Source organism: Hoplias malabaricus, chromosome 8 (assembly GCF_029633855.1).
Source record: "Hoplias malabaricus isolate fHopMal1 chromosome 8, fHopMal1.hap1, whole genome shotgun sequence".
NCBI classification, from domain to species: domain Eukaryota; kingdom Metazoa; phylum Chordata; class Actinopteri; order Characiformes; family Erythrinidae; genus Hoplias; species Hoplias malabaricus.
The window spans coordinates 37,761,713-37,785,944 of record NC_089807.1 but is presented as its reverse complement, the minus strand read 5'-3'; the positions used below and the strand labels follow the sequence as shown (position 1 = coordinate 37,785,944).

Sequence of the window (24,232 nt, the reverse complement as noted above, 5' to 3'; positions counted from 1 at the left end):
CAATACAAAGTACAAACATTTCAAAGGCCAGGTTTTCTCTTGGCAGTCAGCTGAGTGACTGCTTTATTAAAACTGGTTGTATTTATTATTAGTGGCAAATATTTATCAAAGACAACTATTCTGCTACTTGTGTTTTTTTTGGAGAGAATTAGTATAATTGATCATTTTTAGCTTGACTTACTGTGAGGAGTTTGTGTTCTCCCCGTGTCCGCGTGGGTTTCCTCCGGCTTACACCCACAGTCCAAAAACACACGTTGGTAGGTTGATTGGCGATTCAAAAGTAACCGTAGGTGTGTGTGTGTGTGTGTTGCCCTCTGAAGGACTGGCGCCCCCTCCAGGGTGTATTCCCGCCTTGCGCCCAATGATTCCAGGTAGGCTCTGTACCCACCGTGACCCTGAATTGGATAAGGGCTACAGCTAATGGATGGATGGATAGTTTCACTTAAGTTTTTGTCTCCATACATCCAATTTTAATTACAGTAAATATTTGACAGATCATCCCGGGGTGAAGATGTGAAATGTATCTTGTGAACCAACCTCAGTAGAGTCCTCTTGTGGCTGCATAATTCAGCTATCGATAAATCGAAGCACAAACTTTACACACCCCATGGGTTTCGAGACAATTTATTGTATTGCTTTTTTGGAACCCCTTCTGTAACAAGAGGACAAATATGCACAGCTGGAAAATAAGACGTCCTGGATCAGAAACCACAAAATTACATTATTCTCTGATACATTTCTCTCTAGAGGCCAATGGGTAATGTAAGTGGTCTTTTTTGATGTTAAGACATACTATGTAAAACTTTTGAGATTATGAACATTTAAACAAGTACACAGCTGGAACACGGGCAAAGGAGCTATGTGCAAAGCTTGTCACATCCACATCACATTGCTAACTCAAAACCTAGGTGTTTCAACAAGATCTTGAAATATATGTGAAACATTTACAAACAAGCTTTTCACAATAGCTCAAACCGTATAAGAATTGTTTTTCGATTTAATATAGCAATACAAACTTTAAAAGTTCTAAATCTGTACAAAATCTTACATAGTACATCTTGAGGTTCTAAAAGGGCTCCTCTGTATCTGAAAGTCCTGCTAGAGCCTTTTCAGAACTTTTTTGTGGAAGAACCATTTAAACTTCAATTTAAAATTCAGACATCTCGCAAACTTCACCACCAAACAAATGGCAAAACAGTGTACAAACTACAAGGTACATAGACTGGTACCAAATGTTTGCTTTCTTAATTTGATATTTTATTACAAAAATCCATATCATACAACAAACTTATCATTTCACACTGTAACCAAATCAGGGGCGAGAGAGTGTGAAGGAGAGTGGCCAAAAGCAAGAGAGAATAGAGCAAAGATTTACCTGGACATTTAACTAAGGTCCTGATCACACTCTACCACAGATGCTTTTTCTACTTGTCTCACACCAGCAATGGGGAGCGAGTGCTGAGTGGGATGTCCCACGAGTGTTTATGGTGGAGAAGAGATGGCTCAGTGGTTTCCCAGCTTTGGGGACAAAGCACTCATGTGCTGCTCATAGTAACATTTCCCCTGTTCCAACACAACCAAGAAAGTATAGCTATTACACTGAGGAGTTGGACCAGAGCATATTTCACAAAGCACAATGTGGCCAGTTTTAAAATAACTTAAAATTGTATTTCTGCATAAAGTCATTGAGACTTTCAGAGTGGTTAAATATGAAATGTGAAATTCTAAAGAAATGTACAGTTTTATTGTTCACAGTGGTGGTGATTGGAACTAGATGTTCAAAATGTTTAATGCCTTTAAACGGTTCCTAAACAGAAAAAGTTACATGAATATACATGACTGTGCTTACAGTTGCTTTAACCTACACTTTTGGTGTAAAACACTTTAAAACATTCCTGGTGTATACACACATATAGGGCAATTTGAGGCCAAAATAAACAAAACCTAATGAACATATTTTCCACATTTACCACTCCTGGACATGTAAAATGACTGCATTTGCATTGTTGAGGTGTTGAGCCCTTCAGTCTCCTCAATGACCATTTCACCTAAAGCCACTCAGGATATGGTTTACATGTCAATGATTGCATTATGCAGAAAATTTGAAAAATTAAAAAAGGAGGAGCCTGTTCAATGAGAGGTCAAATCTTAATGGAGAATCCTCACTGAAACCTATTTTGGTCCTAAACGGACAGTACTTGGCAAAATGAACTCTAGGTCGGTTTCTAAACCCTGTTACTAGAGGCACTACACATTTTAGTGGTTTCCCTGCTTTAACACACCCACTGCAGCTGGGAAAGACTTATTCATCAACTTATTAGTAGAATCTGGTGCACTGGGTGAAGGGGCAGAATTAAACGTGTAGGTCAAGGTGCATTGAGGACCAGGGAAGAAAAAACACTTCCCTCTGTGTACTAGAGCAGGGAAAATATCAAAATACGCAGAACAATGGTACTCCAGAACTAGGGATTAGAATCCCTGCCCGAATTTCAAACCCAATTATAAATCAAATTACAATACTGGAATCTGAGATGGATCAGTCATTAAAAAGAGGCTTCTCCATGACCTTCTCATTACAAAACACCACTCTCCTCCCTTTCCTAAACCATCATCTACATCCCATATTTCCTGATCCCATTTCACACCAATAAACCCCATGCTCCAAACACTCCACAACTCGTTTTATGCTGTTTTTATTTCCCATATAAATTATTATTTTAAACAGAAGGGGTTGTAAGATGAGTTTGGTGGTTGTTGACTATCAGGCTTGCTTATTCTCTGCACAATTGTAGCTTGCTGCCTTCAGATACGTTTCAGAAGAGGGTGTTTGTGTGTTGCTAGAGAGTAGTCATCAGCAAGGTTTAAAAAAAAAAAAAAAAAGGGCCATTTTATTCTTCTTTTCCTCCCCCTACCCAGAATCTTCCTCTCAACAGACGCTATCCACGTCTCTCGGTCCTGATTGTTATTTCGGGCAGTGGGGGAGAACTCAGGAAGTTCAGCACAGAAACAAGTCGTCAAAAGCAACCGTCTCAAGTGTTTGAAAAATGGCACAGTTGCCCCACCTCCTGTTCCATCCCCTCCTCCCTCAGCCCTGTCCCCTCTCAGGTGTTCACATGTCATTAGCTAGTTCTTCCGTTTCCGTAGAGAGGTCTCCGTTGACAGCAATTTTCATGTTTTCCTCATAGCCTGGCGGCATGAAAGCCAGTGTGTACGGGTAGATCTTATGACACTCTGCTCGGTATGATTCGGCTGCCTCCGTGGCATCTCCAAGGCTTCCGTCATGCAGGTTTTCCAATACCTCTGTACAGATCTGAACAAAGGAAAAGCATTTAGTTGAAAGTTTATGAATAGTCAGAAGCCCATAGATGGAAGACTTCCTATGACAGGAAATAAAGGTGAAGGGCACTGCCAAGAATACACACTGACATATGGGGAAGTATATCTGAAAGTCACTAGAACATTATATTAACATGGAAAAAGTAATTGATCCTTCATTTTACCACATCACAGTAAATAAATAAATGAAAAAAGTCTGACAATGTAAACCATATTATTATTTGCCTGAACGCAGAGGCAGTTCAAATCTAAACATTTGTTAAATACAAAGCACCTCTGAATGTTCTAAACGTTTTATTAGCTATACCTATGCCAAGCCTGTACCTGAATGCTCCTGTTATTAAGTGATTCATCCAGTCCAGTAGCAAGATCCATTGCCTTTTTCTGTGTTGAAGGGTCTAAGTAGAACATGATTTTGGCAGCTGTAAGGAAAAATGGAGATAAAATACAGGTTAGATTCCCATATTTGGAGTCATATCCAATTATATTTGGTTTATTTTTGAGTGTATGCACCTGCTAATCGGTGAGGGATTGAGTCTGAGTGCTTGTTGAGAAAAGCCTGGTTGAAGCTCTTGGCATTGCTGTCACCAAACAACCGAGAGATTTCCTGTTTTAGGACCGTGCGGACAGGTTCCGCCAAGTCTTTAGCCTCCGATACTGTCAAACCATAGACAAAATCACATCACACGTGGTCACTATACAGACTGAGCTTAAATCAAAATATAGGAAGAAATCTGCAAAAATTATAAATCTGTTTGCAAAAGACCGTGGCTGGCAAAAAAAAAAAAACAGCCTCATCATCTGGCAGTTACCTCTTTTGAAAAAGCGCACGAGACATTGATGAAGCCAAGGGTGATCCGGGTCTATAGCATAGGCCCTCTTCACTGATTGCAGCATTAACAAGAACTTTTCTAAAAAGTAACGGAGAAAAGTTTTAGTAATTTTTAAAAAACTAATGGGCTCAAATTCTTGTCAACATTAGTTAATGTAGCCAGTCAGTTTCATAGAATAATACATTTCTATGCTGAAATGTTCACCTTTTCTGAAGTAGATCTCAAAGGCCAGGAGGTGAGTCTCTATCTTATTCTTCACAAGGTTTTTTAAAGGAATTAGGAACTTCACAGCCTCATCTAATGGGTTTTCCACCTGCAGAAAAATAAAAAAAAACATGAACTGTCGATTCAGCATTTCCATTTTGGCTACTAAATTGACTTAAAATACAGAAATAAATCAGAGTTTGTATTCTGTGTTGTTTTTAAAACCCATTCATACAGACCCAAGGCTTCATCAGACCTGAGGTCCATAACATTTTTTTCTGCTCAAGCCAACATGCACATAACAGGTTCAAATAAGCACCTTAGCTAGTTTTTCTGGTATGAGCTCCTCTTTGGGTCCCCCTATCTCCTCATCGTCATCCTCCTTCTTTTTCTTCTGATTCTTCAGCTGCTTCTCTTTCTCTGCATTCTTCTTTTCTTCCTCCAGTTGAGCCTTTTTCTGTGCTCGTCTCTGCTTATTCCGTAGTTTCTTTAGCTCTTTATCTGTCAGATTCCCTATGAGAACAAACATACATACCAAGAGCTTGACTTTGACTGTCCACAGTCACATTGACTGAAATGCACCTGAACATATGCATCTTACCGGTATCAGCTTGTAGCTCCTTGCTGTCATCAGTGAGTGGGTTGTCATGCAGGTTGAGGTAGATTTGGATGGCGGTGCTTGCAGCTTTGTAGTAGAATGGGTGCATGCGCAATACGTCCTCCAGCTTTAAAAGGTCTACATAGGAGCGAAGCGTCATCTTCCGCATGCAGTATGTGTGAAAGTCAAACTGATCATCTGTTATCTCCACGAAATGCTACAGAAGAAAATAGTTCATTTTAAGTACAGACAGTATTTAAAGGGCAGATTGAAATACAATGAATAAAGCAAGAAAAAGTTCAGAAAGCAAACAGCTGGGGTCTAGGGATCAGATATGCTCATGTCATTGTTCCTTTCTCAAAATATGAAGTGCACTTTTTGATGAGCTGAGGGCTGGGCAATTAATCGAAATCGACATTCGGGAACTTCTAATCGACATAATCTTGTCTATATTGATTATTTTTATTCTGTTATGTCCTCTCTGTGTGTTCATGTACCGTCCCTTTAAAATCACAGTGCCAACCTGAAGTCACGTGATTCTGCCCCTGATTCTGGTTTGGACGTGCTGTGTTTGACCATAATTAAGACGACACTAAACAAAAAGTAGTCAAATGTAAACGCTAAGAAAAAAACTACCAGAAACATTAGAAAAATATCCCATATTTACAGTACAAGCCTCGTTACTTAACTATAAGCGTCATAAATACAAAAACAAAATAATTGTTCATTAATTGTAATACAGGGTGGGCCATTTATATGGATGCACCTTAATAAAATAAGAATAGTTGGTGATATTAACTTCCTGTTTGTGGCACATTAGTGTATGGGAGGGGGGAAACTTTTCAAGATGGGTGGTGACCGTGGTGGCCATTTTGAATCCAACTCTTGTTTTTTCAATGGGAAGAGAGTCATGTGACACATCACATTTATTGGGAATTTCACAAGAAAAACAATGGTGTGCTTGGTTTTAACGTAACTGTACTAACATACCCCATATACCACACTATACCATCAAGATGTGCACCTGAAACTACGGATACTGGAAGCCTGTGCTAGCATTTCTCCTGTGGAGTTGCTATCAGTGTGTGAAGAGTGGGAGAAGAGGGATGCATTGACAATCCAACACAATGGGCAGCATTTTGAACACATTTTATAATTTTATAGTTATATTTTATAGTCAGAAACTTGGAAATAACTCATGAAAGAATAAAGTTACGTTAAAACCAAGCAAATTTTTTTTGTGAAATTCACAATAAATTTGATGTGTCACATGACCCTCTTCCCATTGAAAAAAAAAACCAAAAGTTGGATCCAAAATGGTCACCACCCATCATGAAAAGTTTCCCCCCCTCCCATATACTAATGTGCCACAAACAGGGAGTTAATATCACCAATCATTCCCATTTTTTTAAGGTGTATCCATATAAACGGCCCACCCTGTAGTGATAAGATATTACATTAATACATCGTGATATTGGTTTGGGCTCATATCGCCCAGCACTAGATGAGCTCTAAAAATACAAGACAGCACTCACCCTCTCAATCTCATGGCATTTTTTGAGTGCATCTCCATATTTCTTCATAGACTTATATGCCAGTGCACATTCTGTTTGAAACCACATACACTGCATCTCATTCAGGTTCTCTACTGCAGATGCACCCTCCTAAAGCACGGACAGAGCAGAAAAAGGTTAAACAAACATACACACACTTTGGTAACACAGCCAAATCTGTGGTTGCCAATTACTTATTTCTTACCCGTGTGAACTTGGAGCACATCTCCTCTGCCTCTTTTACTAGGCCTGCTTTGAGCAGATACTTGGCACATTTGGAGTTAATGAATCGATCAGCAGTGTCCAGTGCCTGAGCCTCATCCATCCATCGTGCTGCCTCCCTAATATTCCCAGAGTGCTATAGCCAAAAGAGGTGAGGATTTATGAGATAAATATAATAGAACACCGTGATACATATGCAGTACATGAAATATAACTGTACATAAAGACAGTATGTCACGTGCTACCATTTTTTAATGTATATAGTGCCTCCTTGATGCATATTAAATTAGCTCATAATGGTTTCATTTTGAAGGGCATAAAATGCACAAAAAAAAAGATATGTTTATTGCTTAAATTGGTTAAACATCTGTGCACAGAAAACATCCTTTTCATTCAAAATGTGAATGTTTGATACCTTATATATCTTGGCTTTCACTAGGAAGAGTTCGATGAGTGTTGGCGTGCTTTCTATTGCGGCATTGATGTATTCTAGAGCTAGGGTCTGCTGACCAATTTGATCATAATGTTGTGCCAGGAAATACTGAACCCATAGTAACGTTGTGGGGGGCTCCTCCTTCCCATCATCTAGGAGAGAGTGAAAAAAAAAGGGGAGGGGGTAATAAATAAAAAGTAGCAGAGCTTGAAGTAAGCAGACCAGCCAATCAGAAGAATACACACACACATATAAAAGAGTAATGGAAGTTCTTACCATTTTGATTGAACATTCTGCAGCTATTTAAAGATGTTTCATATCCTACAACTAAGTCTTCAATTATTGCCACCTGCCAATAAAAGAATAAGTGACATAATTTAAGAGTTATAACAGTTTATTGATTTGGGGTTTAGGGGTCACGTTAAAATGGTTGCTCACCTTGTCTTTGTCCTTGTAGAGGGGTTTAAGGGTAGTGAAGACTGGAGGGCAGCCTTTGCTGAAGTTCATTCTTAAGTACCTATCCAGACATTCCCGAAACTTCTCTCCTAAAATGAATAAATAAATGCATGAATAATGGAAAACATTGGAATCCCAGATGGCTGTCTCTGAGGATTTTGATTTGTTCTCTCTGTGTCCGTGTGGGTTTCCTTCAGCTGCTCTGGTTCCCTCCCAGAATTCAAAAACACAAATGTCAATAGTGTGCGCGTGAGTGAGTGTCCCCCTACGAAGGACTGGTGCCCCCTCCAGGATGTGTTTCCCAGCTTGCAACCAGTGATTCCATTTAGGCTCTGGACCAACCAGGACTCCGAACTGGTTAAGGATTACAGTCAATAAATGAATGTAATCCCAGGAAGATAACCCATTTTAATCATGCCATTGCTGATTCTAAGTTTGTAATATTAAGTAGCTCACAACTGACAACAGAAAAAAAAACACCACTGCCCTATAAAGGTGTTAGAGAACACAAATAAAATAATAATAAAATATTGATAATGTGACACACACACACGCAGATGATGGTTTAAAGAAAATTACTAACCAGACAGGAAATTGAGCGGTAGCCTGCGAGGCACCAGACCTTTTGGGTACTTAACCCAGGCCTCCTCGTAGATCTTCAGCATTTCTTCTGGCGTAGCTACAAATAAACAAACATGTGTCAGAGGCTGTACGTTCACCATGAATACAATACACTGATGTATAATCAGGAACTAATTATACATATAAGGGAAGTGACTCAATTATATAATTTGGGATTTTTGGAATTTCTTCAGATATAAATAATTTATAAATTAAGTTTTTTTTGGAGGTATTGTGCAAGAACATATTCCATTACTGTGCAAAGTGCCTCAAGTCATAATTGTGTAATTACAACCTAAAACAAAAATATTCTGAACCATGCCCAAGTAACAAAAACACAACGGAATTAAGGTGACATTTTCTGATGGAAGATGTCATGATGCTCTGAATCATCTAAACAATCGGAATCATATTGTTTTGTGAAGGCACAAATTTACATCTAATGTTTGCTAAGATTAGTGATATTAATGCAGTTACAATAAAGATAAGTGAGATTACCAGGCTTAAGTGCTTTCTCCAAACCGTGATAATAGGACCAGTTCTCCGGATTTCTCTCTTGTAGTCTCCTGTACACATCTGCAGCATCCTCATAGCGGCCCAGACACAGCAGGAGCTCTCCTAAACACACACACGTGTGCTTGTAAGTATTATATAATTCCTGAAAAAACAGTAAATGTACAAAGCCCCAAAAAACAAAGCCACAATATGTAGAAACTGCAATATACAAATAAGCCTCCTCACAAATCACAGTGGATATCTTTACCATGAGTTCCAGATAAGTGGCCATTGAATCAAACCGAACTAAAAGAATTTGGTAAAGAAAATGTCGGTAATTCTAACACAATCAGATTAATGCAGAATCCATGTATAATAATATAATGCAAAGCATATCACAATTGCTATATGCAGCAGTGTAACTGCAACTGTAGCATTTTGTGCAGCCCTTGAATGTTACTCCCTATGTCCCTATGCGTGAAGTCAGAAAAACTGTATATGTGCATGTACCTCTGGTCTCCTCGACTGCCAGCTTGTCACAGATCTGTTTCTCATAGGTAGTTAGATGCTCCAGTGCCTCTTTGAGAAGCCCTGCCTCCCTCAGCACCTGGTTCTGATACAGCAGCAACTCACTGTACTCGTAGTCCACTTTATCTGGGGATGTCTGCCATAAAAAAAAACACGCATGCAGACAAAAAGTGAGATATATAAATTTTCCCAAAATATATCTCACATTGGTTTGAATGCTCCAAAGGCTCTAGAACCATTTCCACCTCAGATACAACTGATGGAACTCACATTACCAGGTTTAGAAAACTGATATCCAGCCCTCAGGACTGGAAATATTAATTCTTGCTACAGACTGAATTAATTTTACCTGCTGTCATCAACTTCATTTAAGACATTACTATTAGAGTGGGAAAAATGTACACAGATTTGTTTTGTGAATGTGTTAATAGAACAGAACAAAGGACATTCATGGAATTGTTTACTTACATACCCCAAAGACAGAGACACACAAACAATTATAATTAAACACACAGGATAAGACATAAAATTGTCAATTGTCTATGTCAATCCATTAGAGCTTTACATAGGGCCCACCACACTCTTTTCCTACCTGCAGCCACCTTTACACTAAGGTTACTGTGGCAGTTTATGATCCGATCAGCAACCAGATATCCTTAACAACTACGGTTACTCATTGAGCCCAGCCCAAACCACCCACTGTATCACTAGCTCTTTACATGGGTCATCAGGTGGGCACCCCCTCTCATTGATATTTCGCTGAATTAAGCCAAAAACACCTCAAGTAGGCTCAAAAGTTAAGTCTGGAGTCCCAGACCCACCCCCTCCAAGCCAGCTTTACAGTCCAATCTTACCCTTTACCATAAACAACCTTAAATCCACACTGGCCTCCCTGGTGACTAAGGAGGTACCTAGCCCCACTGGCACCGTTAATGCATGCACAGTGCCACCAGTTTCATGTGAACTTTACGTGCTACATCACCAAAAATCACAATAGCATCTCTACAGTGCATTTCCCCAAGTAATCTGTGTTCTCCTTAACCACAACCAAAATAGTTATACAAATAAACTTACCATCAGGCAAACTAATGAATGTGATATAGAAAAAAAAGTGGCACAATTTATTTACATGATTTTATAATTTTATTTATGTGCTGCAACAATTCATTTTTTTAAATCAATGAAACCCCCTTTGCAATAAAACTTGAAGTTGGTCTTTTGGGTTTTTAATTATTTTAGTTACAATCTGTTAGTGTGATAAATTTTATTTTGCCATACATCCCTACATACACACATTTAACAGCAGATCATGAATAAAACAATATTAAAACACTTGTGTACTTATTCAATTAATGTGCCTAAATTACCTAAACAAATAAATAATTTTTCCAGGAGTCCACATATGAACATAAAGCACTTTTTGAACCCCACTGAGGCCAGTTCAGTATTCTGTGTTTTTATTTGCAAAGCCACAACTTCCTGTGAAAATGTGGAAATGCATTCTGGGACAAAGACAGGAAGAGGGTGTGTGATTGGTAGCAAAGCTTAGCCATGGCAACTTGGGGCAAGTGGCCATGGCAATGTGCATGTTATACACCACACAATACATGTTCTACCACACCCTTGACCTCTACTACCATTATCCCTCTTTTTTGGCCACATTCCAAAAACACATTCACTCGTTCCTTTGTTTTGCTTCTTACTCACTATCAGGAACACCTGAACAAACTCTTAACCACTCTAGCCCTCTATCTATCTATCTATAGACATCTTTTCATAAAGGGACCATTCCTGACCAGTAGGTCTGACCAGTGGACAGAAGTGACTTCAACCTAGTAGATACATGGCAGAGTGTGCATATCGTCAGGTGGTATAAAGGAGTGGGAGCAAGTAACCCATGTGCAACCAAGTTACCATGGTAATTATCAAGCAAATCTTTAAAATCATGTCAAATCTGAGGTCAAGCAAGGCGAGTCAAAACGTATACAATTCTGATAATCAACTCCAGTTTAGACAGTGGTCAATAAAACTCACATTTCTGCTTGGACTGTTAATTTATCTACAGTGCACTTGTCCCTTTCCCAACAAAACAGCCCCACAACATGACGTTGTCACCCTCATGCTTCACAGTTGGGATGATATTTTTCCATTAAAAGCTTAAACCTTCATATCTGCTGTGCAACAAATATGACCTAACTCAAACTCCGGCATGAAAACACAGACTGAAGTTTGCACATGATCACCAGGATAAGCTCCTTGCTTTTAGAGGAACTGTTTGACCATTAAGTTTAGTGCTAAACATGAAGCAGAAGCTTTGAAAAAGTAAGCTGAAACTATATCACTTGAGTTACAAGCATATTCAGACATAAGCTTGATGTTACTTTTTATTGATACTAGGTTTTGTCATTTTGAGGACACACTTTGCACATTCAAATACACAACGATTGTTGAATTTAATTTACATGAAAAATATCTTGTGTAAAAGTTCTGGAACTTATTATATATTTGTTGTCAGTATGATAAAACTGAAATTTTACAGAAAATGCAGTATTTAGTTCCCTACTAAACGAGTTAACTTATTCAATACGTATGACTGTACATGCTAACTAGTTCTCCCACTGTACATGATTAACAGTATTTACCTGTTGCGTTTTTCGGAACTCCTCAATAATCTTTGCTGCCATCTCATAATCCTCCAGTAGATGGTATGCAATGGCATAACCGATCCATGATGCCCGCTGAGCAGGCCTCAGCTGCAGCAGTTGGTACCGGGTCTCCTAAACACACACACAAAAATAAAATACATAAATATTATATCTCTACCTAAAACAATTACATTTATGACCAATTTCTTAGACTTTGATAAGTTTGGACTGCACTGCACATTGAACGCCACTGAAAAAACATTTTATTAGAGGATTAACATAAATGTGTGTCTGGGAAACTGTCATTAATCATTAAGGTGACACTTTTGTCCAAAGCAAATAACCTCAGTCGGGTTTTACATTAAAACCAGCATCATTTAACTCTGTAGCCTTAAGCTCTCTAATTAGAATTAGCAGCACAAAAGGTGTGCACCTCTCTCACCACACAGACACACACACACTCACCCTGTAGCCTTCTAGGTCCCGCATTTGAATCTGCAGCAGAGAGAGGTCTCTGAGGATCTGCAGGTTGTCTTTGTCCCATTTCAGAGCATTTCTGTAGCACTTAATGGCCTCGTCATACTTCTTATCCGAGCGCTGCAGCAGGCCGTACACGTGCCAGCCTGGGGACCCATGTTAAGGCTAAGCAAAAAACTACTCTGAGGCAAAGGGCTCAAACAAATCTTTATTCTACAATCTGACTGTTCCCTATCAGTCGATTCACTCGGTACAACACAAGCTGTATGGGATATTATGCCTCTTCCATATCTGGCTGAAGACACCTCTAATCACGCCTGTAAGGCAGATGACGCATAGTGACGAGGGTAGGTGGGCCCGCCCCTCACCTATAACCTCTGGACACTAGCGTCTCTCTTCAGTTCTTATGCTCTTCACCTCGCTAAGAACACCTTACACTTCTCTGCTAATCTAGCTATCTAGTTAGCTCTTTTCCTTAGCAAAGACACTACAAATAGCTTACTGTTCCAATAGGAAAGAACGGCAACAACCTCACGTTGGTGAGTCGTCTTTCCGCGGAGCGCTGTTTTGGAACGTCTTTTGCATTCTTTTCTTGAGCTCGCTTTGCCTAGTCTCGGTGCTAGCCCGTTTAGTTTTGCTAACGGCTATCTAAATGAGCTCGCAAGCAGCTACCCGCCATGGCAGGAAAGTCCTCAAGGGTGTGGGTTCGCTATTCATGAGAAGGACCTACATGATGCGTGCCCAGTTTGCCTGGGAATCGTTCATGCTAGGAGGGCCTTACTGCAGCCTGAGGCGTGCGAGTTCTGTCACCGGCTCAGACGTTCTACCCTGGAGCGCAGGGTGTCGTTTGTTGAAAAAATTCTCGGACAAGCAGCGTTGGACCGTGAGGATCCCCTGTTTTCCGAACAAGTTGAGCCTTCTCACTCGGACGCTGAAGAGGCTGAATCAGTGGGTGAGCCGTGTATTAATTGGGCTGAGCACATGGAGAGTCTGGGGGACGTGTGTGAAATGGGTTCGCAGTCACCTGCTCTCCTAATGAAGCCCCGGATCCCCGAGCCCGCAGCTGAACTAGAGGACGACGACCCTTTCGATCTCGGGTTAGATGAGCACGGTCTCTCCGAGGACGAGCAGGAGGACCTTCCGGCTCCTCTCGTTGCAGCGGCTTCGGGGGGGAAACAGGACGAGGCGGACACGTCCTTTATCTCCCTTTATCGCCGTGCTGCTCAGAAACTGGACGTCCAGTGGCCCGCTCCTCACACAACCAAAGCGGCTACGAGATTCTCTGGGTTTTTCCTTCCCCCGGTCCCGACAGCGGTGAAACACCGTCTCCCGCTGTTTCCGGACTTCATCGCCGAGCTAAAGTCCTCATGGGCTAAACCACTGTCGATCCGTACGGCGGTTCCGGGTTTCGCGCCATTTCTCGACATAGAGGGGGCGGAGGAGACAGGTCTGCTGAACCCCCCTCCCATGGAGCCGTCATTAGCAGCTTATCTCGCCCCATCACACAACCTAGGGGTAGCAGGACCAGCCGTGCTTCCCTCTAAGCCCTGCCGTTTTTCCTCCTCGCAGCTGGATAAAGTTTACCGCGCTCAGGCAGGCACAGCTAGGGCTATGAATTCGGTCACTCTTCTCCAAACATATCAGGCGATGTGTCTGGCCGAGCTCGGAGAGCAACTGCCGGCGGAGAGCCCGTTAACCGCCTTGCTTAACGAGGTCAGAATTGCCTCGGATTACATCCTGCGCATGTCCCGCTGTGCTGCACTGTCGCTGGGCAGAGGAATGGCGTCAACGAGGTGGCTCAGCGTCACTTGTGGCTGACTATGTCCGATATGTCGGAAAGAGACCGAGTGTCCTATTTGGACGAACCCGTTTCATCTGCAGGTTTGTTTGGTCACTCTCTCGAAGCCATTCAGGCTAAATTTGAGATCAGGAAAAAGCAGACAGAGGCACTGCGCTCTATTCTGCCAAGAAGGGAGGCTAAGCAGAAGCCAGCGTGGGTCGCTCATAAGCCTGCCACTCCATTTCTCGCTGTAAAGAGGTCTGCACTGGCAGTTCTTCCGGGGAACCCCCCTCCTAAGCAGCAACCACAAAAAACAGGCCCCGCGGCACTCCGCCTGGAGCAGGGGTCCTCCACCTGGACCTCTGAAGGATTCAGCGGTGAGGAGGAAGAAGCCTAATTCATCCTAACCTTCAGTTCAGTGTGGAAGAGGTCTCCGAGGCTCGGAGACACCGCAGCCTCTCCCCTCAGGCCCCTCAAGAGGCGCCACCCTTCTCCCGTACCGGGGCCCAGTCCAAAAAGGACACGTTCTACCCCAGTATTGTTCACAAAGCACCTGTTCTGCCCAGACACGTGTGCACAAACATCCCCTCAATTCTTTCCCAGTTCTCAGGGGTGGGTGGGTTTCCCACAGTGTTTACAAGCCCCCAGTTTGGGTGCAATAAAAGAGCATTATGTTCCTCGATGTGCCTTAATAAAGTCTCATTTTGTACATCAGGAAATAAAGGTGTCTGTTTCAAGCAAAACAATAAACGATCTGGCGTTAGTGAGCCTGAGGAAGCATTCTGTACGCTCCCCAGCTCAGCCACAGGAGGGCCTCATTTCCCCACAAATAGGCTGTTATCACGGCCGACTCGCAGCTCATGCAGCAGAGTGGCGCGCATGCGCAGTCTCTCCTTGGGTAGAAAGAACAGTGTGTGTAGGGTACCGTTTACAATTTCGAATTCCCCCTCCCCGCTTTTCCAGCGTGGTGTTCACCCGAGTATCGGGCAGTGCTGCAGCGGTCCTCAAGGAGGAGATAAGAAATCTCCTCAGCAAAGAGGCAATAAGAGTGGTGCCTCAAACCGAATCACGAAAGGGCTGGTACAGCCGTTACTTTGTTGTGCCGAAAAAGGACGGAGGGGCTCGTCCAATTTTGGATCTGAGAGTGCTAAACAAGCATTTGAGAGTTTTCACTTTCAAAATGCTAACTCTGCGCCAGTTCCTTCGCTCGATTGGCCCAGGGGACTGGTTCACGTCCATAGATCTCACAGACGCATATTTTCATATAGCAATCCATCCAGATCACAGAAAGTATCTGAGGTTTGCATTCGAGGGAGTGGCGTACGAGTGGCTCGTTCTCCCGTTCTGGCTTTCTCTAGCTCCTCGCACTTTTACGAAGTGTATGGAAGCAGCTCTCGCCCCGCTGCGGGGGCGAGGAGTGCGCGTGCTCGCGTATTTGGACGACCTCGCTATAATAGCACGGTCGAAAGTGAAAGCTCGGACAGATACAAACGCTGTGCTTTCTCATTTGAAGCAGCTGGGCTTATCGGTCAATTTAAAGAAGAGCTCTCTGATCCCCAGTCAGAAACTTTCTTTTCTGGGGTTAGAAATATGCTCGCTCTCCGGCCGAGCATGTCTGTCAGAGCGCAGAATATGTGCGCTTCGCGACGGCCTCGCTCAGTTTCAGCTGGGACACAAACTGCGCGTCCGCCAGTTTCTCCAGCTGTTGGGCCAGATGGCTTCTGCAATAGCGGTAGTTCCGCTAGGTTTACTTCTAATGCGGGCATTTCAGCGCTGGCTCTTATTCCATCGCTTGATTGCCTCGCGTCAATTGGGGAAAAGAATAGTTGTGACAAGAGCATGCATGACAGCGTTGTCCCCTTGGAGGGAGTCCCGCCTATTGTGTCAGGGCTCGCCGATAGGCAGAGTTCTGTTTCGCAAAGTGGTGTCGACGGACGCGTCCCTAACGGGTTGGGGGGCAGTGTGCAACCAGGTTGCGGTGAAGGGGGCGTGGTCTCTGGCTCAACGCTCACACCACATCAATTGCTTGGAGCTACTGGCGGTTCATCTAGCCTTAAAGCACTTTCTCCCCGTTCTGTGTGGGCAGCATGTCCTGGTCAGGACAGACAACACCACTGTGGTGTCTTATATAAACAGGCAAGGGGGGACACGTTCCCTTCCTCTGTTGAAGCTGTCCCAGACCCTTCTGTTGTGGAGCAGTCTCCACCTTCTGTCACTCAGGGCGACGCATATACCAGGTCACCTGAACCTGGGGGCAGACCTCCTCTCCAGAGGGGGCCCTTCAGCACGGGAATGGAGAATCAGTCCTCTGGTGACAATGCAGATATGGGATCGGTTTGGCAGGGCCAACGTAGATCTCTTCGCATCCAGAGAAAACGCGCATTGTCCTCTGTTTTTCTCTCTAACGGACCACAGCGCGCCCCTGGGAGTGGATGCGCTGGCACACCCGTGGCCCAACACTCTTCTCTATGCGTTTCCTCCAGTAGCTCTTATATTGCCAACACTGGAGAGGGTGCGCCAGGGAAACCTTTCCCTAATTCTGGTAGCCCCCTGCTGGCCATCGAAACCATGGTACGCAGAGATAATCAGTCTTCTTGCAGGGGACCCTTGGCCTCTCCCTCTTCACAAGAACCTCCTGTCTCAGGCAGGTGGAGAAATAGTTCACCCTCGACCGGAGTTGTGGTGTCTCCACGCTTACCCGCTGAAAGGTCAATGTTAATGGCTCGTGGCTTACCCTCCAATGTAGTTGCCACTATTCAGAGTGCAAGAGCAGCCTCTACAAGAGGTCTGTATGCATTTAAATGGCATGCATTTGAGCTTTGGTGTCAGGAGAGGGAATTGGTCCCTTTCCAATGTTCCATTGTTGATATTTTAACTTCAGGAGTTCAGGAGTTATTTGAACGAGGGCTCTCTTTTTCAACAATAAAAGTCTATCTGGCAGCTATATCAGCCTGTCATGAGGGCTTTGGTGGGTTGTCACCAGGAGCACACCCCCTAACCACACGTTTCATGAAGGGGGTGAGGCGCCTAAAGCCTGTATTTAGGCCCACTGTTCCTCCCTGGGACCTGTGTATGGTACTTGGTGCACTATGTGCACCTCCCTTTGAGCCACTGGAGTCTGTGGACATCAAGTTCGTTTCATATAAGACTGCTCTACTCCTAGCTTTAGCATCTGCAAAACGGGTGGGTGACCTCCACGCACTGTCAGTGCACCCTTCTTGTACCCAGTTTGCACCAGGGGACACTAAGGTGACTCTGTGTCCTAATGCAACATATGTGCCAAAGGTGTTGCCTATGTCTTATAGCTCACTGGCTTTTGAGTTAAATTCTTTCTCTCCTCCTCCATTTACATCTGAGGTGCAGCAAAGACTACACATGCTCTGCCCCGTGCGGGCACTGCGCACATACATTAATCGTACTCAGGATTTCCGTAGGTGTGACCAGCTTTTCGTCTGTTTTGCTAACCCAGTTCGTGGCAGGGCTTTGTCTAAACAACGTCTCTCTCACTGGGTTTTAGAAGCTATTTCTATAGCTTACAGCAGCAAAGGTATGGATTTACCAGAGGGGGTGAGGGCTCATTCCACAAGAGGAATAGCTACATCCTGGGCTCTTTTTAAGGGTGTCCCAGTTGGAGACATCTGTGCCGCTGCTAGCTGGGCATCACCTCATACATTTGTTCGTTTTTATCACCTGGATGTGCTGGCCCCTTCGGTAGCTCATGCTGTCCTTTCTATAGGGTCTAACATGCACTAGGCTGCTTTCTTGGTTCGGTGTCTGTTTCTCAGGGCGTGAATTTAGATCCCATTCAGCTTGTGTTGTACCGAGTGAATCGACTGATAGGGAACGTTAGGTTATGCATATAACCACTGTTCCCTGAAGAAGAGGAACGAGGTACAACACGGGCTGCCCCGTTTCACTATTAGCTCGGTGAAGATCAGCATCTTGAACTGAAGAGAGACGCTAGTGTCCAGAGGTTATAGTGAGGGGCGGGCCCACCTACCCTCGTCACTATGCGTCATCTGCCTTACAGGCGTGATTAGAGGTGTCTTCAGCCAGATATGGAAGAGGCATAATATCCCATACAGCTTGTGTTGTACCTCGTTCCTCTTCTTCAGGGAACAGTGGTTATATGCATAACCTAACGTTTCTGCATGTCTCACTGTTTCACACCGCAGCGAATAAACAAAACAATTTACACATGCCTACTTCAGCAGCACTAAAATTAGAATCAGAAGAAAAAAAAACACATTTCTCAAAATAACAACGACAAGAACTGCAGAGGGCATGCGAAGCAGAGCAAAAAAATTGAAGTGTTACAGCAGCGTACTGTGGGGGTGTGTTACTGGCTGGTGGTGTCAGTACAGATCAGTCAGGCTCAGGGCAAGTATTCTGGCCTGTTTCCACCATCTTCAGCAGCAGCATCAGAGAAACACCTTTTTGCTGCTCTGCAGTAGAACACAAACAATAGCCTGAAACTTTATCTATACTTTAAATTGGACAGATGAGTTGTTAAATGACTTTTGTTTTAAACAATATCTTTTTAAAACAAATGATCTATACCCTGGATGATCTGTTTAAACAAATGTCTATTTCTTGCGGTACATTTATGTAAAGGTACATCTCCACAGATCAAACATAACATTATAATTACCTGCTGGTTTCTACATTCCTTGCCCATTTCATCAGCTCCACTTATCACAGAGGTGCCCTCTGAACTGGCATATTGCTGATGTGTACCAGTGCGACATTAGCTCATTTTTGTCTATGTAAATGTAAAAATCTTATCCACACATACACAACTATCCACAAGGGTTTACACATATAACATCAAAAGCAGGAATGTGTGCATATGTGCTTTAAGGATACAGACATGGCTCTTCAGGTCATTTCTGAGTCCTCGGCGGACAAGTTCATATGCTTCTTCTTTCTTCCCTAGGCAGTTCAGTGTAAGCCCTTTCATCGCCAGCGTCTCTGCAAAGGTCATTCAAGGTCAGACAAGATAACACCAGCAATATAAATTAACTAAACCAAATTTTAAAAGAAAATACATTTTTAAAAATGTTATTTTTAGATTTTTAATACAGTTATGTCTGTGTGTGTATATATGTGGTAATGCACTTAAGTAAAAAGTTGTAGCAGAAATAGTATCACCTTAACTTTGAAAAGATTAAACAAACACACTTTCTTACACAAGTGATCAAATCCATTGAAAATGACATGTGAACAGCAGCCATTTTATTCAGATCCAATGGCTTGAAAACAATAAATAAAAGTTTAAAAAAGTGACTCTGTTCATTAATTGCTTTCTGAAGCAGTGGTTTATAAATCAACAGAAAACTGCAGCTAATACATAAAGGGAATCTAATCTCATTAAATGAAATAATGCTGATCTACCAGGAAGCAAAAACATGCTTCTCTATTCATCTATTATTACTCTGCTGTTCGTTCAGTTATTATACAATGGACATTGTTGACTCTAACCAGAGCTCCTTTTCTTAAAAGTGCCCTGAAACTGTGCCAGCTATCCTGAAATGAAAGTTGACCATTTTGAATATTAAATTCAATTTCCATTACAATTATTGCTTAGTTTATTTTCTTGCACTGCCATAATAATGTCAGTATTCAGCTGCTTTTTGTCATGCTGACTGTGTATTTTATGTAACTGTGGCAAATTAAGGACAAGTAATGGTAAGAGCATCAAAATTACAGAAACAGAAATAGGTATACAGCAATATCTGTACATCTACTTCCCCAATACAGCAGTTATACACAAAAGAGTGAAAAATCATTTATTTATTTATGGTCAGCAAAGTCATCTGGCATGGTCAGTTATCAAGATCTTCTTGTAAAAATATATTTCAGTGCAAAGTCTACACCACCACAAACAACTGCCCTCTCTATCTGAATATCGAAATTATTCAAAAAAGCAATTATTATACATTCATTCATTTTCTGCAACAGCTTATTGAGTTCAGGGTCCAGAGCCTACCCACAATCACTGGGTGGGAACACATCCTGAAGGGGGCACCAGTCCTTTGCTGCACAACACACACTAACATATTGACTCACACACTCATAACTATGGACGCTTTTAGAGTCACCAATCCACCTACCAATGTGTGTTTTTGGACCATGGAAAGAAACTGAAGCACCCGGAGGAAACCCACGTGGACATAGGGAGAACACACGAAAGTCCTCACAGACAGTCACCCTGAACCGGGCCTCAAACCCACAACCCCAGGACCCTGCAGCTGTGTGACAGCGACACTACCTAATGTGCCACAGTGCCGCACAGCAATTATTATAATATAATAAATGAAATGTAGTATACAGCCATATACAACACAACTGAACCCAAAAGAAGCCATAAGAATGAAGAATGTACTAGTCTATGTTTAAAGTAATAAATATGTAATAAATAATTTATTCTTTTTTTTTTAACTAATTAAAAGTTTGTTCATGCTGATTATTAGGTGAATGTTGAGTAAATATGTCTTAACATAGGCCTATAGAGTATTTTATTACAGGTAACAGCGGTTAACATCTCCCAGTTACTACTGTAAAATGTATTCCTTATATATTAGATTAATTCTTTTTGTCCATTTGATGATGGGATGCCATTAATCTGGAGAACTTCTACAACAAATCTATATCAGTCTTTTACTTAACATGTGGAAACAGTTGTACAGTGCTCTAGAGGTGCTAACTATCCTCAAATGCATATTATGAAACATCAAAATAACACATTATGTCTAATAGTCAGTGGGAAAAACCCTGTGTCTTACCTCCATGCTCAGCAAACTTGGGGTTGGACAAAATTTGTTTGCAGAATTTCAGCCCATTTCTGTACTGCTTGTGCTCATAGCATCTCTAAAATTAGAACAAAATAAATAATGCTTGGTTAGATATAGCATCAACATATTAAAATATAGACTTGCCCTGAAATTTCAGCCATATATTTTAGCCAGAAATCAGGCTAACATTTGTGACTGAGAATAATGAAAATTAAATAGGCCTACAAAGAGGTGTCAAAAAAATACTTTGACAATCATTGAATGTAATGAAAATGATGACTAGTAAATAAAGTAATATGTTCATTTCACACTCTTGCACAGGTAAATACAGACACAAGTAAATAGTTTGAGAAGCAGCAGAGTAAAAATTTAGAATATGTAATTTTTGCTGATGAATTAAAAGGACATAATATTATTAATATTATACAAAATATATAGTTTGAGATGATGAACACGTGGCCCCATGGCTACCAGACCATGGAACATTACAAGGCAAAAGTGAAAGAACACAAATGCCACCCCAGTACTGCAATTAAACTGCTATGTTGCAATATTCTTTGTAGTGAAATGAAAAAATGATGGGGGAGGGGGGGAGAGAGAAAAAAAAAAGTTACGCCAATGGCTCAAGGCAAGTATGCATCATTTGTATTTATTATCCTGAGTAATATCAGTGTAAAACCACAATGACTAAATTAATTTAACTAAAATATGTGAATCATTTATCTATAAATTTACAGAAAAACTCCTTTGAAACAAATTTGTTAGGAAGCTCACAGCACACAATAAAAATAATTAAATTTTTTTTAAATATAAAGTATTACAAATTATTTTTCACAAAATATGAGAAACATATATAAAATGTTAGATATTTTAGGGTATCAAATCAACAGAACTTCAACAATCAACGTCAGGCATTATGCTTCTCTTACAATAAAAAGCTAACGTGTGCTAGTGTAACAGTTTATTAATCATGAAATTTTAAAATTCAACTAATACTACTCAAAAATGTAAACCTGCAGCTCGTATGCTCGTAACGCAGACAATACATCATCTACCATTTTTTTCTGATCACTTTGGCAAGTGGCACAATCATATTCAATCAGATAACATCATCCTAAACACTTCACAGTGGTTACACCAAATTCATGAAATAGTGCATTTATCAAAATGTATAACTTGAACATGTCAGCTGTCTAGTTCCTATGACCACCACTGTAAACATCTCTGACTTTCTCTAGGATTGAGCATTCAAAAATGAAGTGAACCATCAGTGTATTGCTTGGTTGGATATCCATGCCTACTATTATTATTCATTCATTATCTGTAACCCTTATCCAGTTCAGGGTTGCGGTGGGTCCAGAGCCTACCCAGAATCGTTGGCGCAAGGTAGGAACACACCCTGGAGGGGGCGCCAGTCCTTCACAGGGCGACACACACTTAACATTATTATTGTTCGTACTAATTAAAAATAACAGCCTACAATTTTGTATATGTATTATAAATGTAAATATTAATTATTACATTTAATAATAAAAAATAAAAACCCTTGTTCAAAAAGTGAGGGAGGTTTAGAGATTTCATTCAGAAAAATATGAACGAACAGAATACATGAATAATCGCTATGAGATTCGCACATGCAAATACAATAGACGACCCTTTCCTAAAAATGAAAATTATGGTTTTTTTCCCATAAAACAATTCAACCAACCAGGAGTTTTAGCCACTGAAGATAGAGCCATATCCTGCTAGCGGGCCCCAATCAACTAGAGAGCCGTAATGTTATAGAGAAACTCTACATTAAAACACAGCAACAAAACGTCACACTGGCTTGAATGAACTGAAAGAAACTGAAAGTGAATAAACTGGAAGACGAATAATTATCGTTTGCTTTGAAAATTAAGTGATATGGGCCATCTAATGCCTACTATACAACTAAAACAATGTTACGCTAGCAGTGCGCCTAACGTTTCTGTACTAGCGATAGCTAGCATTAACCAATACACCCAGACAACAAGAGCACACACTAAAATAAAAACGTCGACTTTAAACATTCAGGTTTTGATTTCATTTATTTGTCTCTGAGCTAAGAAAAATGAGTGAGCAGCGACCTGTGCGAGGGCACTTTATTACTTGGAGGATTGTTTAGGTTTAGCCATTTTAGCCGACTTGGTAGCTAAGCATAAGCAATATCCATATCTTTCAATCGGTCAAAGATTAATTACATCAAAATAAAACTAATTCCAGAGCAGTACTGTGAGAAGATCGAGGTTTAATCTAGCTACGACATAAGGACAACGTTGAATTGTGGCTCTGAATTCATTAGCTACTTATCCGTATTTTGCTGTCCACCTTAAACTGTGCACTAACGCTGCTGAAGCTAATTTTAAGGTGGAACCGTTGGCTAGCTGAGCAACATTAAACAAGGGATGTGACAAAGGCCGTGTTCATTCGTATAAAACATGCAAATAATATATGCACCTGAAATATATAGAATATGAATGATGAATATACAGTCTGCAGAAGTAAATAATGGTGAGTAAAGATATAAACTGCGGAGTGGTTTTGCTTTAACAATAACCGTGAGGCTAACCTCCATTTGACAGGACGCACATCTCGGCCAGGGATTTGTGTTTATCTGCATTCAGCAGCAAGGCCGCTGGCTTTTTGTTAACTCCACTAACAGTAGCGCAGCGGTGGTGCCTCCTACAGTAAAACGGTAAACGGAGATCAGTCTGTAAACGTGAGACATTATTAGATCCCAGTCGGCTTCAGGAATAAAACAGAAAAGCTCACCAGGATCCTCTTGAAGAGAGCATTTTCTTTAGGCGGTAGGGTGACTGTCGGCATCGTTTTCCTCTTCTTCAGCACATGTGAGACGAGCGCGTGTGTGTTTAGGTCTCGGCTCCCCGGCTTTGCCCCTGATTCTTCGATATCCTCGCTCTCAACTCCCCTCGGTTTTTTTTGTTGATTTTTTTTTTCACTCCTCTCCCTTTTCGGACTCTCCCTCCTCCCTCACGTGGTGACAGAAAAGCCCCCTTCTTCTTATCCCAAAATGGCCGATGTACTTCTCCTCCGGGTCAAGTTGCAAGTTGACAGCTCTCTCTCTCTCTCTCTCTCTCTCTCTCTCTCTCTCTCTCTCTCTCTCTCTCTCTCTCTCGCTCTCGTTTTTTTTTCAGTTCAATTCAGCAATTCAATTGGCTTTATTAGCATGACTGTTTCAGTAACACTGTTGCCAAAGCACATAAACAAACTTAAAC

The 24,232-nt window shown here is 41.6% G+C and overlaps 1 protein-coding gene across 3 annotated transcripts; it reads right to left on the bottom strand.

The window, feature by feature from the left end:
* Nucleotides 1–615: 615 nt before the first annotated feature.
* On the bottom strand, nucleotides 616–24,022 carry naa15b (N-alpha-acetyltransferase 15, NatA auxiliary subunit b). Of its 3 annotated transcripts, none has more exons than XM_066678931.1 (20): nucleotides 23,769–24,022; nucleotides 20,967–21,051; nucleotides 19,048–19,152; nucleotides 12,390–12,547; nucleotides 11,922–12,056; nucleotides 9,262–9,415; nucleotides 8,755–8,874; nucleotides 8,219–8,314; nucleotides 7,618–7,724; nucleotides 7,456–7,528; nucleotides 7,162–7,331; nucleotides 6,730–6,882; nucleotides 6,507–6,635; nucleotides 4,975–5,188; nucleotides 4,693–4,886; nucleotides 4,374–4,482; nucleotides 4,149–4,247; nucleotides 3,850–3,993; nucleotides 3,661–3,758; nucleotides 616–3,310 (listed from the first exon to the last, which is right to left on the bottom strand). In XM_066678931.1, the coding sequence occupies exons 1-20, from the start codon at nucleotides 23,820–23,822 to the stop codon at nucleotides 3,110–3,112; spliced, it is 2,598 nt and encodes an 865-aa protein (XP_066535028.1). In that variant the 5' UTR covers nucleotides 23,823–24,022; the 3' UTR covers nucleotides 616–3,109. The 3 variants fall into 3 exon arrangements, with proteins under 3 accessions (XP_066535028.1, XP_066535029.1, XP_066535030.1); XM_066678932.1 differs by lacking the exon at nucleotides 23,769–24,022 and adding an exon at nucleotides 18,509–18,626 and having other exon boundaries at nucleotides 18,833–19,152; nucleotides 20,967–21,010; XM_066678933.1 differs by lacking the exon at nucleotides 23,769–24,022 and having other exon boundaries at nucleotides 18,509–19,152; nucleotides 20,967–21,010.
* Nucleotides 24,023–24,232: the final 210 nt, after the last annotated feature.